The sequence below is a fragment of the Rhinolophus ferrumequinum genome, chromosome 10 (genome assembly GCF_004115265.2).
Source record: "Rhinolophus ferrumequinum isolate MPI-CBG mRhiFer1 chromosome 10, mRhiFer1_v1.p, whole genome shotgun sequence".
Taxonomy (NCBI): domain Eukaryota; kingdom Metazoa; phylum Chordata; class Mammalia; order Chiroptera; family Rhinolophidae; genus Rhinolophus; species Rhinolophus ferrumequinum.
The window spans coordinates 74,509,835-74,533,605 of record NC_046293.1 but is presented as its reverse complement, the minus strand read 5'-3'; the positions used below and the strand labels follow the sequence as shown (position 1 = coordinate 74,533,605).

Sequence of the window (23,771 nt, the reverse complement as noted above, 5' to 3'; positions counted from 1 at the left end):
CCCCACCACACACACCCACACATACATACACATACACATCAGACAAATGTTTAACAGCCTACAGTCGAACTTTCTGAAACAGGGAGAGTTTCTGCACGGATGATCCTCTAGGAGGTATAGAAACAGGCTCTGCATAACTTCCAGGAGGCCTAGAAATGCTACATAGCGTTGCCACCTGGAAATCCCCTCTTCTCCCTCAAACAATCCCAGAAAGAAGGACTCTAGAAATCAAAATCTGCGTTCCTTGACAAGTGAACAGGAATACTTACCTGGATTCTGAAATCTACTCTGCTTAGCTACCTGCGTGTTGACACTCACATGAGTGTGTGTGTGTGTGTGTGTGTGTGTGTGTGTGTGTGTGTGTGAAATAGAAGGCAACATAAAGCTGAGTGTGTGGCGAGGGCACATTTTCAACATAAACAATGGGGGAAATGATATACTTGCAATTCCAGTAATATTTAAAGTATACCTAAAAATCAATGAACAAAAAATTTAAAATCCAATAGGCAAAGAAGGCACACTGTGCATAGAGGAAACCAACAACAACAGCCAATAAACAACAAGATATCATGCTCAGGAAATTGAACATTAAAACAATAATGAGATGCCATTTTCTTTTATTGGGTTGATATGAAGATATAATACACAGTGTTGGTAAAAGAGAAACCAGCATTCTCATGTAATACTGATGACCAATAAATTAGTTCAGCAATTTAGGAGATGTATCTCCAAAATGTACTTTTAAATTAGCCAAAGCAAGGTGCTTATGTCTTCATCTCTGTGATGTATAAAAGAATAAGTAGGAGTCTAAAACAAAGGACAAGAAAATATTAATAGTGCTAAACTCTGGATAAAAGAAAAACTGAGGGCCAGTATAGAGAAGGCATAGTCCATACTTTTATCTAATAAATATTTCTGTGTTATTTAATTTTATGAAATTATATTTACGTGTTAAATGTATTAAATATATTTAAATAAAATTATAAATTAAAACAGTCAAGATTGCTTGCCTCTTGGTCTGACTGAATCATCAGCTTTATCATCAGTATAACTACCATTAATGAAAAATTTTTAGTTAAGTGAAAATACCTCTTTTCAATTTTCACCCAGTAAAAATGAGCATTCCTTATACTTATGACAACATCTAAACTCAGTTTTAAGAAACTGAAAATTGGGCCATAAAATTTTTGCTTATTAATTTTTCTCACCAAAATCAATCTCAAGCAGCTGACCAGTCATGAGAAATGACTACATAGAACCTTCAAATCATATAGAGATCTGCTGTAAATGTGTCATCATCATTCCTGCTATGCACTATGATTTTGGTACCCTCATTCCAGGCCCTTGTAAGACTGCACTTTCATACCCATTTAAAATGAGGCCTGGCTGTAAAGCTTGCTATGGCCCATGACATGGCCACAGAAGCAGTGGAAGATGTCTTCAAGATCCAATACTTGTTTACCCATTTCTTTCTCTCTGCCACAAGAACGAGTGACATTCCAAATGGTAACTGCACTATCAGCCAGCCTGTATCCTTGAGTGATGATGAATGACATGGAGCAAATCTCCTAGGTAACCCAAGATACACTCATATGCATGAAACATACTTGGGTTATTTTTAAACCAGGGAGATTTGAGGGCTGTTTATTCCTTTAGCATAATCTAGTCTATCCTGACTGACACAAAAGTCTTAAGATCGATCAATTTTAGCAAATTCTAACAAACTTTAAAATTGTCACATTCATATTTTAAGAAGCAGAGGGATACGTTCCAGGGCAAATGAAATACGAGGAATCTCAGCTAGTGTAATTATATAGTCATATCAGTAATGTTAGATGTCCTTGAAAAGGAGTCAAGATGTGCCATCATAAGTGTCTGACTCACAGATGTGCCGTCTTGGGTCTTCAGACAGAGCTCCCTCCACAAAAAAGTTCTTGAAATTCCTTCTGGATTTCTTCTCATACATAATTTTCTATTTTTCCTTGCCTTTTCCTCACTAACCCCTGCTGGCTTATATCTAGCATAAAAACTTGGACTCAGCTCTTTGGAGGGCATCTTGCTTGAATTTGATTTCTTCTCTTCTTCCCCTTAGGCTACCCTGAATCTTCTTTGTCTTTCCTAATATCTGACTTTAGTCCATCCTGTGTTTCACTTTGACCTTGTTCATCAGATAATTTAAACCGGACTGTAGTTGGCCCACCACTGGGCTAAGTCAGTGAATGTGGGTGGATGTCTGAAAGATTGTTAAGAGGTCAGGAGTCTTATAAGTTCCACAGTCTTGATTTCTAAGTGCCAGAAGAAACTAGTGGCAAATGTTGATGTAAGTCTTCTGTTCCCATCAATTCCCATCATCACCAACCTTTCCTTTGTTGAGCGCTTACATTTTGTTATTTAAGCATGTATTTATTAAATCATTGTTTAAACACTATAAAGGGACATAAAAACTCTGACAGTCCAAAAAAATGTTTTCTTCCTTCAGAGGGGGAAATTGATAGCATTTACTCTGTGAATTTGATTAGCCAGCTATAGAAAGTCGAATTGGTAAAGTCTAAAATGTTCCTTCTTAATGACACCACACATTACACATTCTAAGAACAAAGTGTAATGTACTTTAAACAGTGTGGCCCATGTAACTCTTTCACAAACTGCCTTATTTAAATTTGCATAAAATAACTGTTGAAAGTTTCCTCTAACACAACTATATTTAGTAATCACAATGTTGCAACTCTCTCTATACTCTTCAGCTACTGCCTTCTGTACTCTGCATACATTCATTATTAAATAACTGATAATTCCAACTTATAATTTACCTTCTGATGTGAGCTTCCTTCCTTGGATCATATTATAATTCTCTTCATTGATGACCTACACGAACACCCTATTTGGGTCTTCGTATCATCACAATTTCAGGAAAAAACAAACAGAAACTTCAAGCACTTTTTCAAGTTAAATAAACCAAAGCTAACATATTAAAAACAGCCCAAAGATGATGGATACATTTGGTTATCTATATACTAAAATACTAAACCTATATGCTAAAATAGTGACAAACATAGAACCTTTATAAGAAATAATTCATTGTTTATAAGCAGCCTGGCAGATTATGACCCTCTATCTATTGGAAGATTAACTATCAATAATGATTTTCTCTTTAAAAGTTATTCTATTCAACACATTTAACAATAATTTTTTTGGTGATTAGACCTGAGACTGTGAAGGGAGAAAAATATAACTGGCGGGCAGGTTCGCCACTCTCAAAAGGCAGACTGATTTATAATACCTATAATAAGAAGGAAAATATGGCAAATTTCCTGACAGGGGTATAAATCAAGTATGAAGAAATCACAGAACCAAAAAAGATTAATTCTAACTAAGGGAATGTGGTAAGGAGCCGATGGATTTTGAAAAGAATGTAGTATGGTGTAAAGGTCTGGGCTTCAAGGTCAAAGGACCAGAGTTCCTATGTCAGACAAGTCTTTTACTAGCTGCATGACTGCAGGCAAATTAATATGTCTAGGCCTATCTTCCCTCATCTAATAAACCAGGAAAATAAAATAAAAACCAACAACGCAGCACTTCGTACCAAGACAACACTATGAGCATTTAACACGTATTAATTCATTTAAACCTCACAACTCTGTGTGTATACTAACATCATCCTCATTTTACAAATGAGGAAACTGAGGTACAGAGAGGTTAAGTGGCCCAAGGTCCACACGGCTGCACGGCAAGCTGGGGTTGGACATCAGGCAGTCAGGCTCCAAGTCTCAACCACTATTCTGTGTTGATAAGTTAATGTGAGAGTACTCTATACCCTCCATGAGCACAACCTTATACACATGTCATTACTCCTTTCATTAACCCTAGCAGGCAAGTACTATTATTACACACCTTTACAAATGGGGAAACTGGCTTAGAAAAGTTATAAAGGCACAGTTGTCTGGCTATGCGTATGATGGGCTGGAGCACGACACAAGGAGAGGGTGACTGTTTAAAGATATTTTGCAATAATGAAGTGTGGTGGTGATAAAGATGAAAAGAGAAGGGGGGAATGAAAAAGCAAAATGTTAGAGAAAAGCAAAAAGAAACCCGGGCTCTAGAGGGGTCAGCACACTAGCCACCTGATAAATTTGGTTCACCACCTGTCTGTGTAAACAAAAGTTGTATTAAAACACAGCCACACTCAATTATTTATACAGAGGGTACCAAAAAATGTATACACATTTTAAGAAAGGAACAAAATTGCACTAAAATTGTAATACTTGTTGGAAGTAAAATCGATCATTCCCAGAAACAGCTTTTGAGCGAACGTCGTACTACACATTGTTGCCATAATTCAATTCAACTTCAAAATGTAATATATAGATAACATCTCTTAAAATGTGCATACATTTTTTGGCACCCCCAGTATATTCTCTTTGACTGCTTTTGCTCAACAACAGCCAAATTAAGAGGCTGGAACGGAACTTTTCTGGCTTGCAAAGTCCAAAATATTTACCATTTGGCCCCTGAAAGAAAAATTGTGCCAATCCTTGCTCTAGAGTAGCCCTGTCCAAGAGAAATTTCTGTGACGATGGAAATGTTCTCTATCTCCACTGCTCAATGGGGGAGCCACGAGCCACAGGTGGTTGGCTAAATTTAAATTCATTGAAAGTAAATAAAATTTAAAACTTAGTTCCTCAGTCACACTTTTCAAGTGTCCAAAAGCCACATTTGACAGATGTGACTGTGGGACTGAATTTTAAATTTTATTTAATCATCACTAAATTACATGTAAATGTAAAGAGCTACATGTGGCTACCAGCTACCATACTGGACAGTGCAGTAAAAGGAATTTCTTCAAAGAGATAGAGGTGGTCCCCAGAGTCAAATACTAAAGAGGGATCAAATAAGGTAAGGACTTCAACTCAACCCATTGTATTAAGCAACGAGTCGGTACTGATGATCTTGGGGAGAGCGATTTATGTAAAGTGATGAGGACGGAGGCCACCTTGCACTGATGCAGGAGCAGTAGGGAGAGAAGAAACTGGAGTACAGACCACATGGCTGAGAAGTTAGGATATAAAGAGGAGGATATTCTGGCTTTTCTTTAGTTTCTGCAAATCTTTCAACGGTTTTTGTTTTTTTTTAATTTTTTTAAAGAGAAGGGTGAAAAGTGAAGGTAGCTAAGGGCAGAAGGACAGCAAATTGGCAAATTAATGAAAATATTCTTTGTTTTTTCAATGGCAATGACAGGTAGGACAAGAACAAACATAATAAGGCAAAGTTCAGGTTGTGTTTTGGAAGTACAAGTGCATTAGTGCTGCTGAAATAAGAAGTGTGTGTTTGGGGTAGGAGGATGACATGAGCTGAGGCAAGAAAGCCCAGTGCAAGCCTTATCTTAAAACCCTCGAATGCCTTGTTAAGGACAAACCATTAGAGGGGGCGGGGGGAGGGGGGGTGGTGCCCTGCTCAGAAATGGATCTCAGGTCAGACTTGACAGGCAAATGAGGAGATGGAATCAGTTAGGATGTACTGACTAGCCTAGGAAAGTCATGGTAAGTAACAAACACGTGGGGAGAGGAGACTGTTGTAGAAACACCTCAAAAGGAACCAGAAGTAGGAGGATGGGTGGCATCAAAGAAAACTGAGGCTTTCATCATCTTTTGGTGTCAAGGTTATGTCCTCTTTAAGGGAGATCTGGTATAAGAAAAAAAACCAAAAAATAGTTTGACATGGGAGAGGGAACTAACATTTTGTGAATCCCCAAGAATGTGCCAGGTTCTGAGTTTAGTAATTGACATACATCAAATCATTTAATCCACACATTATCCCTTGAGGAAGACAATGTTATTTTCCCATTTTACATATGAGAAACTAGGCTGAGAGACGTCAAGTAACTTCCCAGAATTATAAAGCTAACACGTGGCAGACTGGAACCTAGTGCTTTCTCACTCCAAGGAAAATGTAATAAATTTCCAATTTTACATGTCTGTGTGCTTATTTGAGCAATTCTCACCCTTTCACTAGACGCTGTTTCTTGTGGGCAGAGAGATTGTGCTAGCTCATTAACCGCACAGAACAAATGTTCAATAATTATTTTTAAATAAATGCCTGCAAGTGTGAATGACTGTGAATTGAAGTAGTAGTCCTCTGACACATTAACACAAATAAGAAAGAGTCTCATAAGGTAACCGCTCAGCAAAAACAATGACTGGCTCAAAAGACTACTCTTGCCCTCAAACAGAGAAGGCTTTAAGCATTTTTAAGAGGGCATCATATTGCTTTATTCACACAGTGACATCCCATCTAAATTACAAACACTTGGCCTTGGGCAGTATCAACTGACTGTTCCAGGAAACCCTCCAAATTGGGTAACTGCTTACTTGGGGCAGCAAAATAACCTTATGGTAATTTTACTGCTAGGGACATTGTTTTTGAGAAAGTACTCGGAAAGCACATCTCTCTATAGGACAGCTACTTTAACAGAGAAACCTACCACAAAGAGAGAGGCATTCTTTTAGCCCTACGGATCCTTCCTACAAGGATATGTACACTTCGAACCTGGCCCCATCCCACTAGCTCTGGCCACAGATTGCCCCATCTGGACATGAAAGAATAGCCCAGACAGCTGCACCCCCGCCAGGTCATCTCGGATTAAAACCTAGTGAATTGCCAATGGTGAGACATGCAGCCAACAGGAAAAAGAATAGAAAGAAAGACTTTCAAGAAATCAATACCTGTTATCTGAACTGGACCCACTGTCAATGAAAAGAAAAGGCATAAATGGACCATCTTAAAGGCCCTCAGGGTGTGAGTCATGCCTGACAGTTACTTTCAAAGCAGAGGGTGAGGACACCGTTTGATCTCATTTGTTTTATTTTTCTTCTAGGGGAAACGCAGGAAAAATAACGAGTGGAAGCAAAAGCAAATAGGATTTGGTGTAATACCAAAAAAAGGAAAACATTAAATTAGAATTCAGTAAATTAATACTAAAGGTCAATGTAAAAGAGAAGATCCAAACACATTTACATTTCAAAGCATACCTTTATTAAAATTTCAATATAATCCTAAATAAAGAGAAACTTAAAAGTACACGTTAAAGGAAAGAAAACTCCATTCGTCAGCCCTTTTCAAGAAAGCACTTAGGACACTGAGAAGCAATGGCCCTCAATCAACCAACTCAGAAATAAGGCATAATGAGCTCATAAAGAACCGAACTCCAAACAAGAGCAGGTTCCTAGAAAACCAGACCCACAGAGCCCGATGCCCACAGAGACACCAAGCAGGTAACCCCAGAAACCTCAAAACTATCCAGAGAATCAGGAAGGGACAGACGAGGAGGCACAGGCTCCCAAGTCATCTGGTATTTGTTGGAGAAAAGAGAAGACACCTGTCAGCATTTAATCCTGATGATAACAATGAAGCAACGAAGAAAGAATAAAAAGAGAGAGAGAGAGAGAGAGAGAGAAGAAGAAAGAGCGGCCCAGGTACCAAGCAGGGGAGGAAGAAGCTGGATTTGTTGACATAGTGTTATCTTACTCTGGTTAAGGAGACGTGGGAAAAAGGGAGGGGAGAAAGAGGTAAGGATTGAAACCAGTGTGCTCTAAACCTGAGGACTTCAGGACTGCATGTTTTTCTATTTTCATATTACATCATTATCTTAGCTACCCATTTGTTTGTCTTGAAGGCTATAACACATGCAGAATGAAACACTGCAATGTTCTGATGAAACTCTCTACTACAGCTGAGGCTCCCAGAAGGCAGACACCATGTTCGTTAATTCCTTCTGCACAACACTTAGCTTGTGTCCACAGAGAGATGTTTAATACAAGCTCTTATTAAAAAGGAAGAATACAATCAATCATTTTGGAATGTCTAAGAAGAACTTTTTCTTCCCATTGAGCCTTTTAAATCCTTCTGAGATTATTTCTACAAAGACTACATAATTGGGGGAGATACACAGGGAGTGTCAATTTTGTTTATCACTTCAAATAAAAAGATCTGAAGCAAATGGGACACGATGTTAAGATTTTACAGAGCCCCCGTGTTCAGGGTCCACTAAATTATTACCTTTAATTATTCTCTAAATATTTCATAAAGAAAAAGGCTGTGGGAACTTAATCACAATACTTATTAATCTTTTTGGAGAAAAAATGTTGACAATGCACATCAGAAAGTCTATAAATTCCCTTTGACCCAGAAATCTAAGCATTTTTTGGCACTCCCGTATACCTAGTATACTATGATATATACTGAGAATATATTTAGAGATTAAACAACAGCTGATTTTCCACCTATTATGGGTTTCCTAAGTTTATCTAATTAAAATTTAAAATAATACTGCTTCTTCATGGAAAAAGAAGTAAACCTAAATTTCAGTCAGAATTATTGGAAAAAAGAAAGTGAACCTAAATTATTCAATCAGAATAAAGAAATGTCAATGAAGAGTAATTCAAACCTAGGTCTCAAACCTAGGCCTTGTGATTATAAAGCCTCCGCTCTTTTAATTAAATTACACTATGTCTCATCCAACTTCCCACCTTCACCTCACCAAAACAACCTTACACACAGACATATTTACAAAGATAAATGTAACTTAATAACCAGATACCATTGAGCATAACTCTAAATGTTAAACAAAGTAAACAAAGGTTTTATCATGCCTTTTTCCTAGCTTTATCCTCAAAATAATATGATCACAATGTCACAATCTACATTGCTCTTTTTGCCAGTCCCCCTACTATCTACACATCACATTCATCAGTGAACCATTTTCCATTAAAATTTGATAATTTGAAACCTGAATACAGTGCAGCTTGCTCAATCAAACAAGAGTTCATCATCTAGCTAATGAGGACCAAGCCCATTAGTTCCCTTTATTCTTTTTTGTTGTTGTTACTTGTCTTTTCCTCACCTACCTGTGTGTTAGCACCTCTAGTATAAAATGAGAGGCTGCACAAAGGGATATTATTTAAATTGGTTGATTCTTTTATCTATTAAAGGATTCATTAGTTAGAAAACAGCCACTGTTCACCAAAATGTGAGACTGTGTGCTCTAGTCATTCACACTTCAACAGTCAAAAGCAATTCCGTGTAGAGTTGACTGTAAAATAAAACATTTTTTATTATCCATATATTCAGAAAATTATAACTAAATAGTCCACATCACTCGTGATTACTCTTCTTTTATTAAATGGGAAAATGAAAGCTATCTTATTACAAGCCAAAACACTTTTTTCCTTTGATGTGTGACATTGTTCTTCAAAGCTATACACCAGCACACACTAGACTCTCGTTCAGTACCTGGATTAGTGCCCGGCTAACAGAAGAAGCCATTCAATAAACATCTGATGAATGAACAAGAGAAAGAAGGAAAGAAGAGTGAAGGAACAAATGAGTTCATGAAGGAATAAGTTCTAGAGCCAAAAATACTTGACTTTTATAAATAAAACAGACTAACAAACACATATGTGTGTGCATGTATATGTGTGTGTGTGTATGTGTGTGTATTTTAAGAAAGGAAAACTGAATTAATATTGTAATACTCAATATGTACCAATAAAAAAAGATGAATACAAGTCACGTTTGACTTCTGCAATTACAAGAGGTGCTCGAAGTAGTTACCATCAGTGTAATTTTCATACAGTTTTTCCTTTCTTAAAATGTGTATACAATTTTTTGCACCCTCTATGTATACCAGGGGTGCCAAAAAAATGTATACAAGTGGACACTTTGTTCAAGGTTGCTCAAGCAGTAGTTCTCCGTTATCAGAAGTGTCTGGATGCTGATGGTAACCACTTTGAACACCTCTTATAATTGCAGAAGTCAAACGTGACTTGTATTCATCTTTTGTTATCTGTATTTATTGAGTATTACAATTTTAATAGTTTTTTTTTTTTCTTAAAATGTGTATACATTTTTTGGCACCCTCTGTATAAATATGGCTTGTTTTTAAATATGTAACACTGGTATTATGAGGATAAAATAGGATTAATTAGAGAGGAAATATGACACAGTGAGAAGCTGATACATTCTAAAGTCTAACAGATCTAGTTTTTCATCACAGATCTGTCATCTGCATGACAAATGAACATAAGCAAGTTATATAACCTTCCCTAAATTCTTCTTTAAGAATGTATGTTCTTGAGAAGTTAAAGAACTATGGTAAGGGATATTATTGTAGTTATTATTACTGTAATAATATATTTTGTATACTGTAACACACTCACAAACAGACACACACACAAATATACACATATAGAGTAAAATTATCTTTTAAGATTTAAGAGATTTTAATTCAAGAGTGTTATAACTTCCATCAAATACAATCTTTGAAATAGCTAGATATTTAATAAGAAAAAGAAAACCTTTCTAATTAAAGGCATTTGTTTACTAATTACATATTTTAAAATCAATCCTTTTATAAATTAAGATTAAATTTCATCAAATTAGATCTACTAAGCCGGTAATTACAAATCATATTTCAAACATCTCTTGAAATATTCAGGTAAATAATGAGATGTTTATAGTAGAAATATATAGGAGACCTTGAGCAGTCCGGACCCAACAATTGAAAATCAGCTTCATATTTTTCCTAAAATTCAAGCTTTTAACAGATTAAGATGAGCTTTTACTTTAAGTAGCATAAATATTAAAATTCTTATCATCATTTGAGACAGTGGTACTACAAATGTGGCCTAAAGGAAATATTTTTTATGGGATCTGGTTGCTATCTCTTTTTTCTCTTTTTTTTCTATTGAGGTATAATTTCCATTTAACGTTATATTAGTTTCAGGTGAACAACAACATGATTCAATATTTGTACACACTGTGAAATGATCACCACTATAAGTCTAGTTACCATCCATCACTATACACAGTTACAAACTTTTCTTTTTTTTCTTGTGATGAAGACTTTTAAAATTTACTTTCTTAGCAACATTCAAATATGCAATACAGTATTATTCACTATAGTCATCATGCTGTACATTACATTCCTATGACTTATTTATTTAATAACAAAGTTTGTACCTTTTGAGCCCCTTCACCCAATTCATAACCCTCCACATTCTTCTTCCCCTCTGGCAATCACCAATCAGCTCTCTATATCTATGAACTTAGTTTTTTGTTTCATTTTGACTTTTTGTTTTATTTGTCAGATTCCACACATAAGTGAACATATAATCTCTTACTTTTATCACTTCTAATAGGTGATTTTTATTTCATTAATAACTTTAATGTACTTGTTTAACACATTTATTAAAAAATGACCACCTTGGTTAACACATTTATTAAAAAATGACCACCATAATATTGATCCAACCCTTAAATCTGAAATTCTTGGAACCTGATTAGGTGCCAGAGAGAGACTACTTTTCTAGTCCACACTCACATGGGTACTTGGTCTGTACAACATAAGTATTCCCCTCTTACCGTGTTTCCCTGAAAATAAGACCTAGCCAGACCATCAACTCTAATGAGTCTTTTGGAGCAAAAATTAATATAAGACCGGTATGTTATGTCATGTCATATCATGTCATGTCATGTCATGTCATGTCACATTAGACCCGGTCTTATATTAAAATAAGACCGGGTCTTATACTAATTTTTGCTCCAAACGATGCATTAGAGCTGATGGTCCGGCTAGGTTTTATTTTCGGGGAAACACGATAACATGTCTTTGGCTTGATGACTCAAAACTCCTGCTCCTTGGAGTAAAACACTCTCTACTACAACTTCAAGATAAAAGAGGAGCAAAGGAGCCAACTGCCTCACAGTGAAATTTAGACCCATCAAGACAAGAGAATCTCAACACTTTGATGTCTTGATAGAAAATTCATGGATAATTCAGGTAGTATCTCCTGCAATTTATGTAGGAACCTAGATTTAGGAGATGGCTTACAGAGGTTATTCTGCGTTTGGTGAAGTTTTAAAATCAGTTCAATTGATATACACAAGGTTATGTTATGTGCATTCCAACATGAAGATACCAAAGGTAACTGAGACTTGAACGCTGCCCTTCAACTACCTAGTCGTGATTCGTTAAATTACTGGTAAGAGAAAAGTATTATTGGAGTGTAAGCTTATACACTGGTTGCATAGTGACAAAATGGAGATACCATAAGTACTGGGCATTCTTTGCCAAACTAGCTTAACGGGAAAAACGATTCAAGGTGATGTGCTTTTTAGATAAGAACCATGTGTCAAGAAGACATGAGCAAGTTGACTCTGGGAAAAAAGTGAAGACTTGTATTCCTCTAAAATGAGAAGCGAATGGAACATAGACAACAAATGAGAAGGAAAATTACATCTCTGCTTAAAGATTTTTAGAATTCTAACACGGTTCTCATTCTCCTGTACCCTCTATGTCCTGACATCTAAACAGTCAGATGACAACCCAACAGAAGTTAAAAGTGTAGCTACAACTCATTACAGAAATTAAGCTCTACAGTGCGACCCAACTGAATTGAAAAATTAAGTCCACCATTATTTGACAAGCCGCTTACTGAGCACCAGAGAGCATATATATCCTTAACATAGGGCCTCACCCAGAGCCAGTACTTAATAATTAGTAACTGCTGTTGTCATTGCCATGGATGTTGTTATTGTTGTTGTTGTTGTTGTCGTTATTGAGAGACATTTCATCAGCTTTAAAGAAAGGAATAGCTCAGTCATGAGCTAGAGAGTAATCACATGTGGGTTTCCTTCTCAGTCCATTACAGACTCTGCAAATATCCCAAGTCTTATTGTGCCTGATGCCCTAAACACTCAAAGCACTGAACGTTTTAGATCATTTGTTCCCCAAAGTTTGGCAACATCTATGCAATAACATAGGTAAGTGAGAGAACCCACACCTCATTGCTCTTACAGTGGATTTCAAAAATGAGATGTTCATATTCGAACTAAGAAAGCTATAGGCTATTTGATTCCTAAGAAACTCATCTCTGCAACTTAACACATGCCATTTATCAAGGTCTGTCCACCTGCACTAGGATCAAGATGAAAAGCAATGAAAGAAAAACTGGAAAGAATACTATACACGAATGCATACCAAAGTAAATAAAATCAACAACTTGCATAATTACAAACATACAATAAGTCCTAATATTTTCTGTTACTGAGATGTTGGAGGAAAGGAAATTTTTCAAGTATTTATAATTTGATGAATTAATTAGCATACTTATCACCATGTTCTAATAACAATAATATTAAAGCATATTCCAAGCAATGAATAATGTGGTCATTATAGTTTCCTTAAGCCAGAAAACCAACATAGCATTTTTACAAGAGAAGATTAATATTGCTTTCTATTGTCCAGGAAACATTTCTAAAGTAGGTAATAATTAATATAAAGCCTCCCTCCGCCCACCTTTGGGACTATTGTACATACTTCAAATATTTTATGTATAAAATATCGTTTATTTTTTTCAAAAGCATCAATCCACTGTTCCATATCTAATATAGATATTTTCCAAATGTTTCTAGGATGAAGATCCAGATTTCTAAAGTTATTTCAGTAGTATCAGTGGAGAAGGGGGTAAGAAAAGAAAGAAAAACTAAAATTAACTGAGATCAGTATTTTGGGAAGGATCCCGCTGAGCTCACCAGCGTAATAAAGCTGACCTTCCCAAAAAAAAAAAAAAAAAAAAAAAAAAAAAAATTTAACTGAAGCTATTATTACAGAAACAATACAATGTAGTATTTATTTAGCTAGAGCATAAATGTTAAATTCGCACTGCCTATGTTTTAGAAGTTTACCCAAGTTTCTTAAACTCTCTGTATCTCCATTTCCACATGCATTAACTGAGAAGAACAGCTGACCCTATCTCACAGGGTTGTTATGAATATTAAATAAATTAAAGCCCTTAGTGTGGTACCTGGCTCATAGGATGGATACAAATAAAGTTTAGCCGTTTTTACTACATGCTGGACACTACTTTGTACATCAGCAAACGTAGTGATTTCAACAATTCTATCAAGTTATTATTCTTTTCTTCTCAATCAATAAAGATGGGCTGGAGTCACTCCAATAATAACCGCAAACTCTCAGTAACTCGCGAAAATAAACGTTTATTTTTCACTTCTGCAACTTCACTGTGGATTCAAGGCAACTCCCCAAAGACTGTCATCTAAGCATCTTTGTCGGGCAATCCAGATACTTCTGTCCTACGTGTGCCTTCACAATGGCTGTGACAGCCTAAAGAGCACGAGGGACTGAAGCACTAGCAACTCAGAGCTTCCCCCTGGAGTGATGTGCCTTACTCCTCGTACTCATTAGCCAAAGCTAATCACATAACCATGCTTCATGTGGGCAGATCCGATCCTCCTGTGTGGTCTGAAGCAGAGGAGAACAGAGATTGGTGAACAATACCCACTACAGTCTGCATTTTATAATTCACTCAGTTTATAATTATTTGGGGAGAGGTATTATCCAGAGGAGAGCCAAGATTTTAACCCAAGATTTATGTTTTCTCCATAAAGAATGACCTTTGACATTTTTTCCCCTACTACCCACCAAAATAGGGCATCTGACAAATTCCCATTTGGTAATAGTAGCAAACTTCATTCAGCCTTGATTAAGGGGGGAGAGCTGGGAAGAAGGCAAAATCAGGGCATTTGTGGTTTTGAAAAGCACTTAACTCTCAGTTGAAAATCAATACAGCTCTATAAAAAATAAGAAAAAGTGTAGAGAGAAAGCAAAGTGAGATTAGTGCAAAAGTAAAGTAGACTTTTCTAAGCTTCAATGCTTCTGTTTATGGTTATTTAACAAATAGTAATATTGATTTTATGTCTTTTCCGCTACTAAATTTTTTATCATTCTATCATACTAATTATATACACACACACGTATCATGTCTATAGCAGACACTGAGCATTCTTTCGTTTTTCTTAATCTTCCCAAATTTATTTTACTTAACTGATACATCCACTTAAGAGAGAAATCTTGCACGATTATACTTGGGAAATGATGTATTCTAACATGGAACCCTAAGGAGAAGTATTCCTATTTGTCCAGAGTTAGCTCTTAAGTCAAAGGCCTGCAGACTTTAGTTGCTTTTCTCCCACTGAGAGTAATTCATATTTTAAATCAGTAAAAGTCACTATTTACCTAAAAGTCATAAATTAAACTATATCCCTCTCTAACTTAGTATTTGAAAGAGCTTATTTTTTAGCTATTCTAAGACTTTCAACCGGAATATTTCAAACTCGAAATTCTTAAACTTCGATTTTCCTAGATACTATAAGAATAGTACCTCTCCTTTCTTTGCTCTGTCCCTTACCTCATTTTTGCTAGCCATCATACCAGCAAAAGCAAATATAATTAATACCTTTTGGAACAAGTTCTCTATCCATGTAGTTTAGATAAAGGATTTCAGTTCCACATTCAGGTGTGCTTCCTAAAACTGGAATTTAAAGGGGTTATTACATTCGCATATATCACCACAAAGATTCCTTAGCCTCCCACACATTTCTCTTGCAAATGTCATACCAGAATGGAAAGTAATGATCTCCCTCTTGAAGTTGCTGTTTGTTGCTTATGAAAATGAAAGTTATTTTTCAGAAGAAGAAAAAGAAAGAAGACAGAGAAAAGAGAAAAGAAGAAAGAAGGAGAAAGAGGAAGAAATAATTTAAACCACTGAATTTTTTTTTTCCCTCAACTAACAGTGTTTGGCATGAACAAAGGAAAAGTAAGCCACCTTCCAGAAGAAGCTCAGAGTTTGGATTTTCCCTCAGGCCTGGTAGTGGATGGGTTACAGCTGATTGAATTTCCATTGTTCATTGATTGTGGCATTTGTCAGGCAATCCATCCCGCTTATGTAATTGCAGCATTCCTGTAGTTCACTCTGTTCCTTTCTGAAGGTTCAGTAGCATGACAGATGGAGAAAATTAGATACAGCACAGCACCAAGCTGCTGACCTTCAGAATATAAAGTAAGGCCCATCTTTTAAAATTGGTCTTTTTGATGATGTTATTTTGAGGAACTGTATTTCTAACAGGCCCTTTTCATGCTGACCATGTACCTTCTTAAAATATTTTTTATATTTATAAAAAATGATAATTTAAATTTTAAATATACTTGTACTGTGCACAGTATTAAGAATAAATTCATTTCATTTCATTTGTCAAAAGGGGACAAATTTTTCATCTTCAGATAAAACTCTCATCTTCAAACCAGAATTAAATATAATTATATAAAATCTGAGAATTATAAAGCAAATTTCACAAAATCTTAATAAGTTTTCTTTTTAATTGAACTTCCCAAACATTTTAGTGTAGTTGACTAATATTTTGCCAAAGAATCAAAATTCACTAGGGGAATTAAATTACTTTCTGATTACATAAAATCCATATTATATGTCCCTTATTTGTTTTCCTTTGAAATTCAGAAAACTTGCAAGTACAAGATAAAGACCTGTTTTCTCCTCTGAACCACTTATTGACAGGATGCCTGATAACTCCAGAATAACTGAACAAATATTCATTCTTTCATCCCTTTTCAATTGTCCAACTCACAATGAAATGTTTAGATCTCTAGCTTAGTATAACAGGAACATACAGATCTGCTGAGTAGCTCTTTATTCCATCTTTTAAACCTTTCCATCCCATGTCTTCCACGAACTTCTAGTATCTAAAGGAAAAAAGATATGAAGCCACACACAGTTCAACTTGCAAAAACAGGGAGTCCTGTTAATAAGGAATAGGTTTCAAATAAGCAAAAGTCCCTTTATTCTTGTTTCACAGATTTCTTCACTTCTGCCTTTAAACATAGGTTTCTCCTAAAGGGAACGGAGGGGAAAGTAAAGAGAGGGAGGACTATCCTTCAGGTAACCCAGGTACCTCCACAGGCTGTCGTCCTCTCTCCCCATCCCATCCCTGTCCAGTATCTCCATGGGATGTTTGTGCCTACCATCAGTTCACTCTGTGAAACACTTTTCCAGCTTTGGCCTTCATCGCTGCGTTGACATCACATTATTAAAAGTCATTGAGGATGCCTGAGTCAAAACTCATCTTTCAATCCTCAAGAGCCTCAAAGCTAGAGCCCCTTAACCTCTACTGACTTGCCCTATTTCTATCTCTTGTCTCCCTCATACTCCATGACACTAAAATAGCCTATTCTTCCTTCTCCTACTTCTTTGAACAAGTCTCACCATCTTTCTCCTCTGTCTTCAAAGTTCAGTTCTTAGCATTTTTCTCTTCCCTTCTGATTCTCTTTCTCTCCTTCTCTCTCCTCTCCCTTGTCCTCTCCCCCCACCCCCTACTCAACATTCACCAGGCTTTAACTCTCACCTCTTTGTAATATACAGTCAAATCTGTAATTCTTCATCGTCCTTTCACATTTTTCAACCCATTATCTTTAATTTCACAACCAATTCCTCCCCTTGGACATTTGACTCATATTCTTGCTGTCATCATAACTTTTCTTCCCTGCCTCCCACAGCCAGGCAGTCACGAGGCCTAATTTAGCCTGGGACAGCAGCTACTCAGGTCCAGTCAAGGGTTGCCATGCAGGAATGCTGACCCATTGCTCACAGATAGTCTGCTTTTTTTCAAGAGAAGCCCCAAAACTGAATTGTTAAAGAAAATGTAGGTTTTAGATGAAATTTTCCAATGTTTAAAGACTGACAACTAATTTCAAAAAAAACAAACAAACAAATAAGCCAACACCTGAGTCAAACAAAACCTATCTGCAAGCTTATAGTCAGATTGTGACTTGTAGCCTGAGAAGTGAATGCAAATGTCTTAGCTTGTGATTTCAAGCCTTCTAAAACCATCCTGAAACTACCTTCTGAATTCCAGTACTCGTAACTCAAAATAACCACCATACGCCAACTGGCTTACTACACTATCCTCCTCCAAGCTCACTTGGTTCTTTCTTACCTCCGTGCCTTTGTCATAACTTTTACCCACACAAAAATGTTTTTCTTTCTCTCTAAGTCCTACTTCATGATACAGTCCAAATGCTACCATTTCTCTGAAAACTTCCTGGACCGTATTACCTTATGGGACTCTCTCTCCCATAGTCCAAAGACATTACTTGTCCTGCGGGTCCATCACAGTCCTAGACATTTTATAAGCTCCCCACCCCATAGAATCCTAAGAAATTGATACTGTCACTATTCTCATTTTACAATTGAAAACATTGAGGATTGCCCAAGGTAAGTGGCAGAGCTCGGGTCAAACTCAAACCTGTCTTGTTCTGGTGCAAAAAGAAGAGGAGGAAAATCATGCTTTGATCATCCGTTATATGACATGTGTTATGGGCCAGGAAGAATTTTTTTTAAATCCTTAACATGACTCCTAAGACCATTCACCATTCACCTAAGACCTTCCATGTCTTCATAATTTCCCTGTCATTCCTTAAGCCCCAGCCATTCTAGCCTTCTTTCAGTTTTGAGAATTTACTCATCTACTTCATACCTCAAGCCCTTTGCAAAAGTGGTTTTCATTGCCTGGAATGTTCCTCCCCCCTTCTCACATTTAATCCCTGTTCATTGGGATCTCAGTTTCAACACTTCCTCAACCTTCTAAAGAAAACTATGGTAAATCCCCCATTAACTATTGTATTTCATAGCACCCACTACAACGCTAAACAAATGATTTGGTAATAATTTATTTAATGAGCGTCTGCCCTGCTGCTGTGTGGTGAGTTCCTTCACTATCTCTTTCATAATTTTTTTTTCTGTACTATCCATCCAGTGAGTGAATGATGGATGTCTTTAACTCGTATTAGCCATTTTAAGAGTTGCAGAGATCAAACAACCTTTATCTCATAGCTAATAAGTAACTGAGATTTTGCCCGTTGAAAAACCTACACTATTTCCATTATAGAAACGTTAACCGAGCTGAAATCATTTTCTAATAATCTGCATTTAGTTGGAATCTTTTCCTTTTCAACTTATAGTCACTGTTAATACATATTAGATTGTAAATCAAACAGTGCATGAGTCTTATCATTGAGTGTTGTTTAAATAAAAATAAACTAAAATGAGATTGCAGAGCTTCCACAGAAAGGGGTAAACTGATGGCTTAGCAGAAGAATCAACGCAATGGGTAATGCAAAAGTCTAGTGCCTAATCCTTCAGCGTGGCAGCTGGATTCCAATTTCAGAATAGGCAGTAAAATGTCTAATTCATCAGGAGAAAAGAATCAAAACATTCATTCTGTTGTTCTAGGATTAGCAAAATTACTTGGAGCTCTAATTACTTCACCTTTCATTGCAGTTCTCCACTGAAGTCTCTATAATAGACTTAATTGCCCCAAAAGTTGGGTGTCAACAATGTGAATTAACCACGAACCGTGAGGAAAGGTGTTTCTTCACAATTCCTAAAGCACCTACATGTAATTGTGATTTGTATTTCAAAGCTCTCAGAGATTATGGTAGTAGAAATGTATTTTGTAGGCTAGTCACGACAATGGAAAGTCCCTTCAGTGTATCATCCTTAAAGATTTCTATTCCATGTTCATACTGCGCCATATGTAAACCACTACTGAGTAATCTATGCCATTGTGAACGCTGATATGCATTACTCTTTATGTGTTGGGCTTTGATAGGCCTATAGATTCCAAGGGGAGTTTACTTTCAGGGAAAACAGACAAGCTTATAATGAAGGAGAAATCGTCTTGCCTCTGGCTTCTCAAAGGGCATCAGAGATCTTGACTACCTGTATGTCAGCTCCTTCTGGGCAAAAACAACCAGCTATAGCAACCCCTCCTCATTTTACTTAAGGATTTGGTTGTCAACATCTCCCTTCCCCAGATCCCACTTCAAAGAAAATAAGCAAAGGTCCTCTACATCAGATTGTGCCTGTACTGACTTATCACCTCCCAAAGACATACGGAAGCAAAAAATGTGAAACCTATGTATCCTGTTATTGGACTATCATTTTAAAATCATTAATGTCAGCTCTGCCCAAAACCCTAGGGTTATGAAGACAAAAAAATAAAAAATAAAACATAAATGCCTTGACCTTGAGTTTAGCTTTGTAGAAAACTGTTAACCAATGAGGAATATCTGCAAATAGGTGTCCAACACAGTAATGGATTCAGATTGAAACTACTTATAAATGAAATTTAAGATTAGATACATGACCTGTTACCTCTACTTTCCTCCCTAACTCTGCTATGCCAACTAAACTATAGTAAGATTGCGTCACACTGCTATAATAAATACAAACTCAAAGACTTGTCTCTTACTTACTTTGATTTCTTAGGCTACTATAAAACAGGCCTCGAGATTCCAAGAGTGCAAAGATGAAGAATTCAGGTTGATTGAATTCTTTAGCTCAATTTTTTCAGGAGCATTGGACAGACTGTTAGTAGTGTTTGAATGTCAGTGATCTACAGTGTACTGACGTTTTAAGACTACAGGGCTCTTTGGCAAAAATTCCCATTAAGAACATTTTACATACTTTACATCCTACATACTTTAGAAAATTTAGGCAAGCAACTAGAGATTAAGAAGAAAAAACAAGTTAGAGAGAAAATCTCCAGGTCTTAAATGTCTACTTGATGGACACTTTGACTTCCACATTCTCTGGATTCTCCTGGGCCCCTGTGGACCCCAAGGAACCCTTCAGAAATCTGTCCTTTCTTTTCCATTGCCAGTGCCACTGCCTTAGGTTTGGCTCTCATTGGCGTTTACTAGAAATATCTCAGTGAATTTTTAATTTAGTTCTTTGCACACTGTTTTGTGGGAGGGATGCTCATATAAATAATTTCAGTACCACACTTTAATGACAGATATGTGGACACAGAATTTTGAGAATATATTCTTAGGAAAGGCAACAATCTCTGTGCTTTGATCTGAGAAACACTAGAAGGATAGCTATTCTTCCTCTAACATTTATAGGGTCTAGTTTATTCAAGACATGGTCTTCATCCTTTATTCAGTTACTCCTCATACAATTTCCACATTTACATATGAGGAAACTGAAAGCACAGAGACATTAAGTGACATGCCTGTGAACACACAGTCTGTGATAGCCAGGACTCCAAGCCTGGTTTCTGGTTCCAGAGACCATGCTCTCAATCATGACTCCCAAAAAGCAAGTCATATATTATTCATTGGTGTATATCTAGTGTTTGGGTCCCACTGCCGGGTTCAGAAAAGAGGGTGAGTGAAACACTACTGAAAAAAATGAACTGAAAGAGGAAAGGCGCTCAGCTTCTAAAAGGAAAACATGAAAATATTTCCAAACAGGAGAAGACGGCATGGTGACCACACAGAACAACAGGCTCCGGTCAACTTGCTCTTCTCCATTCCGGGTTCCCTGCCCTCAACAAGAGACATTTGTCAGTAGCAAACCATGTCATTTCCCCATCTCACTGCTGGGAACGTGGAAATGGGAAACCTTACTGCAGTGTTTCCTAAACTTTTACAGGAAACATCTCTTCCTAATAGCTGGCAAATCAGAGCAACCACACTCTTAAAGCCTAGGCACACGGCCCAAAAAGTAGCCACAACCCTGACTTCTCACAGACTGTGCCTCACCCTTAGTATTCTAGCAAGTTTGGCATTTATTCTACAATGTATCTCCGTTTGTTATAATACAAAAATAACGTTTATAACAACTTAGAATTGCAACTCTAGGAGAAAGTATTTCTACCATGATTTCTAGCACCACCTGGTTTCTATATGCATTCTTTCTGGACAGCCCCATACTGCAGCTTCATATACAAAACAGGGCTATGGATCTAATCCAAGCTTCTTAGCAGGACAAATAAAACCGTCTGAACCCAGCCCCTGACTCACCAGCCCCTTTCCCACCTCTCCAGCTAACACAATTATTCACAACTGAGACAGGATAATTAGTATGTTGCTAGGTAGACAGGGAGGTCCCGGATGGAATAAACAAAAAGTAGCCATATACTGAAACTCCGGTTTCTGGAATGTCTCCTTGACTCCAGGACAGACACATGAGAATATGCCCTGAGGTTAATAAATTATCTCAAATCCCTGTTGGCCAGACAAAGGAACAGATTTGATAGATAGGGATGGGTTATTTCGTTAATCCCTTCAGGATGGGCAAACAGGACAAATCTGATAGACAAATTCCATTAGAAGGCTCAAGCCTTCTTGCCCAAGCAAGCAAGGGGAGGTATAAAAAGTAAGAACTTTTGCCTCAGTCACTGGGCTTCCCAGTTTCGGGTCCCCCTCCCACTCAGAAGCTGCGACATCTTCTCCTGCTTTTAATAAGCTATCTTCTTTGACAAGTCTTTGCCTCTCCAGAGTCCCGTGTTTCCATTCTTCGGTCTCAGGAGACAGGATCCCGGCCTACACCCAGAAACTGCCAGCAGATCCTACATCACAACCACAGTCACAATCAAATTTCAACCTGTTTTCCGTCTGCTGGTGTGTATTAGGTCCTTGCTAACTTTGAGAAAACATACCTACCCTTCCTTCCAAACTCTACCTAGGTGTGGCTTTCATGAAGTCTTTCCTCTGCCCTCTTCTTCCCCACAGTGGGTGACTACTTAGCAATACTCCCCTAGTTGAATACACTGCTTGCATTAGTTTACCCGGCTCTCTCCCGTGTTCCCCTGTGCTGTCCCTGGCGACAAGCCCTCGTTTTGGTTGGCTTAACACCCCCAGTACCAATCAGAGCCCTGCCATACAAGTAAATCTCTGTCTATAGGAAACTGAGCTCACAATAGATAACTGAATCCCTTGAGAGGAGGCAAAAGAGCTATGATATTGACATGAAGCACAAACTGAAAGATCTGAGTACGTATCTCGTCTCGATTTTTCTTCCTAATAGAACGCCAGGTTCCCAGCGCGGCAGACGTTGAGCCGAGAGATCCGGATGGCGAAGGAGTCACTCACCAGCTAGTGGAAGGGTGTCTGTTTTCTAGCGTTTTGGTCCAGGGTTTGTACCAGCTGATCTGCTCCGCGGCTTTGCCCCAGAACCTCTCGGGGTCGGCCACCGAAGCCGCGAAGTGGGTCTTGTACTCGCCGCCGCCGCCGCTCGAGGACAGCGGGCGGCAGCCCCGGCCCCCAAGAGCGCCCAGCGGGCCAGGGGACACGTAAGTTCTGCGGGCCGATCCGGCTCCCCGGGCTGCAGAGGACCCGGGCAGGGGACCCCCGAGTCCTCCAGCGCCGGTGACTTTGCGACATTGCAGCCAAGACGGCTTCATCACCTCTGGCTGACCCCCCGCAGGATGCGCGACCCGCGGTCCCCGAGTGGACTTCTCAGGCGACAAGTAGGGCGCTTGCAACTTCCTGGGGCCGGAGGGGAGCAGGCGGGAGGCGGGGTCAAATCCGACGTTTGCCTGGAGCCCTGAAGTTTGGAAGTCACACTAGAGTTGCTGGGAAAAACCGACCTGGAGCGACGGGAGAAGCAACAGGCTGGAGTGGGGAGCCGGGCGCCCTAGTGCGGGTGACTGTGACCCACCCCCCCAAGAAATCCAACCTTGCTGGGCATTGCCCACCCTGCGCGTCCCAGGAAAAGCGCTCAATCTGCAGAACGCCCTGCCTTCTCTGACACACAAGTACCCTTAGGATGAGGCCCACGGACCCAAATCACTGTATTCAAATCAAGCAAGTTGTGCGCAGCTTCCCTGGGTTAATCTGCGGAGAGCGAACTGGAGGAGGTGGCAGCGCCTGTGGCCTGCCGCGGAAACAAGTCACCCCAGGCTTTGCAGCGAAGTCCCCTAAGTGTTCGTTTTATTTATGTATTTTTAAAACTCAGCTCAATCCCTGGTTATTAAAACACACAAGCGGCTCCAGGGCAAAGACTGCTCCAGGATTTCCTGACAGCTGAGAGGGTAGGAGGAGTAGAAAGAAGTTG

At 38.1% G+C, this 23,771-nt stretch overlaps 1 protein-coding gene across 2 annotated transcripts in view; it reads right to left on the bottom strand.

Moving 5' to 3' along the window:
• ACSS3 (acyl-CoA synthetase short chain family member 3) overlaps window positions 1–23,251 on the bottom strand; it is a 139,402-nt gene extending 116,151 nt beyond the window's left edge. The window contains exon 1 of one of the 2 annotated variants that reach the window (XM_033117982.1): window positions 22,808–23,251. In XM_033117982.1, the coding sequence (XP_032973873.1) occupies window positions 22,808–23,118 (311 nt within the window). In that variant the 5' untranslated portion in view covers window positions 23,119–23,251. Of the gene's footprint in view, window positions 1–22,378; window positions 22,463–22,807 lie in introns of those variants that run through there. The other variant, XM_033117983.1, reaches the window with a different exon arrangement.
• Between the last annotated feature and the right edge of the window lie 520 nt (window positions 23,252–23,771).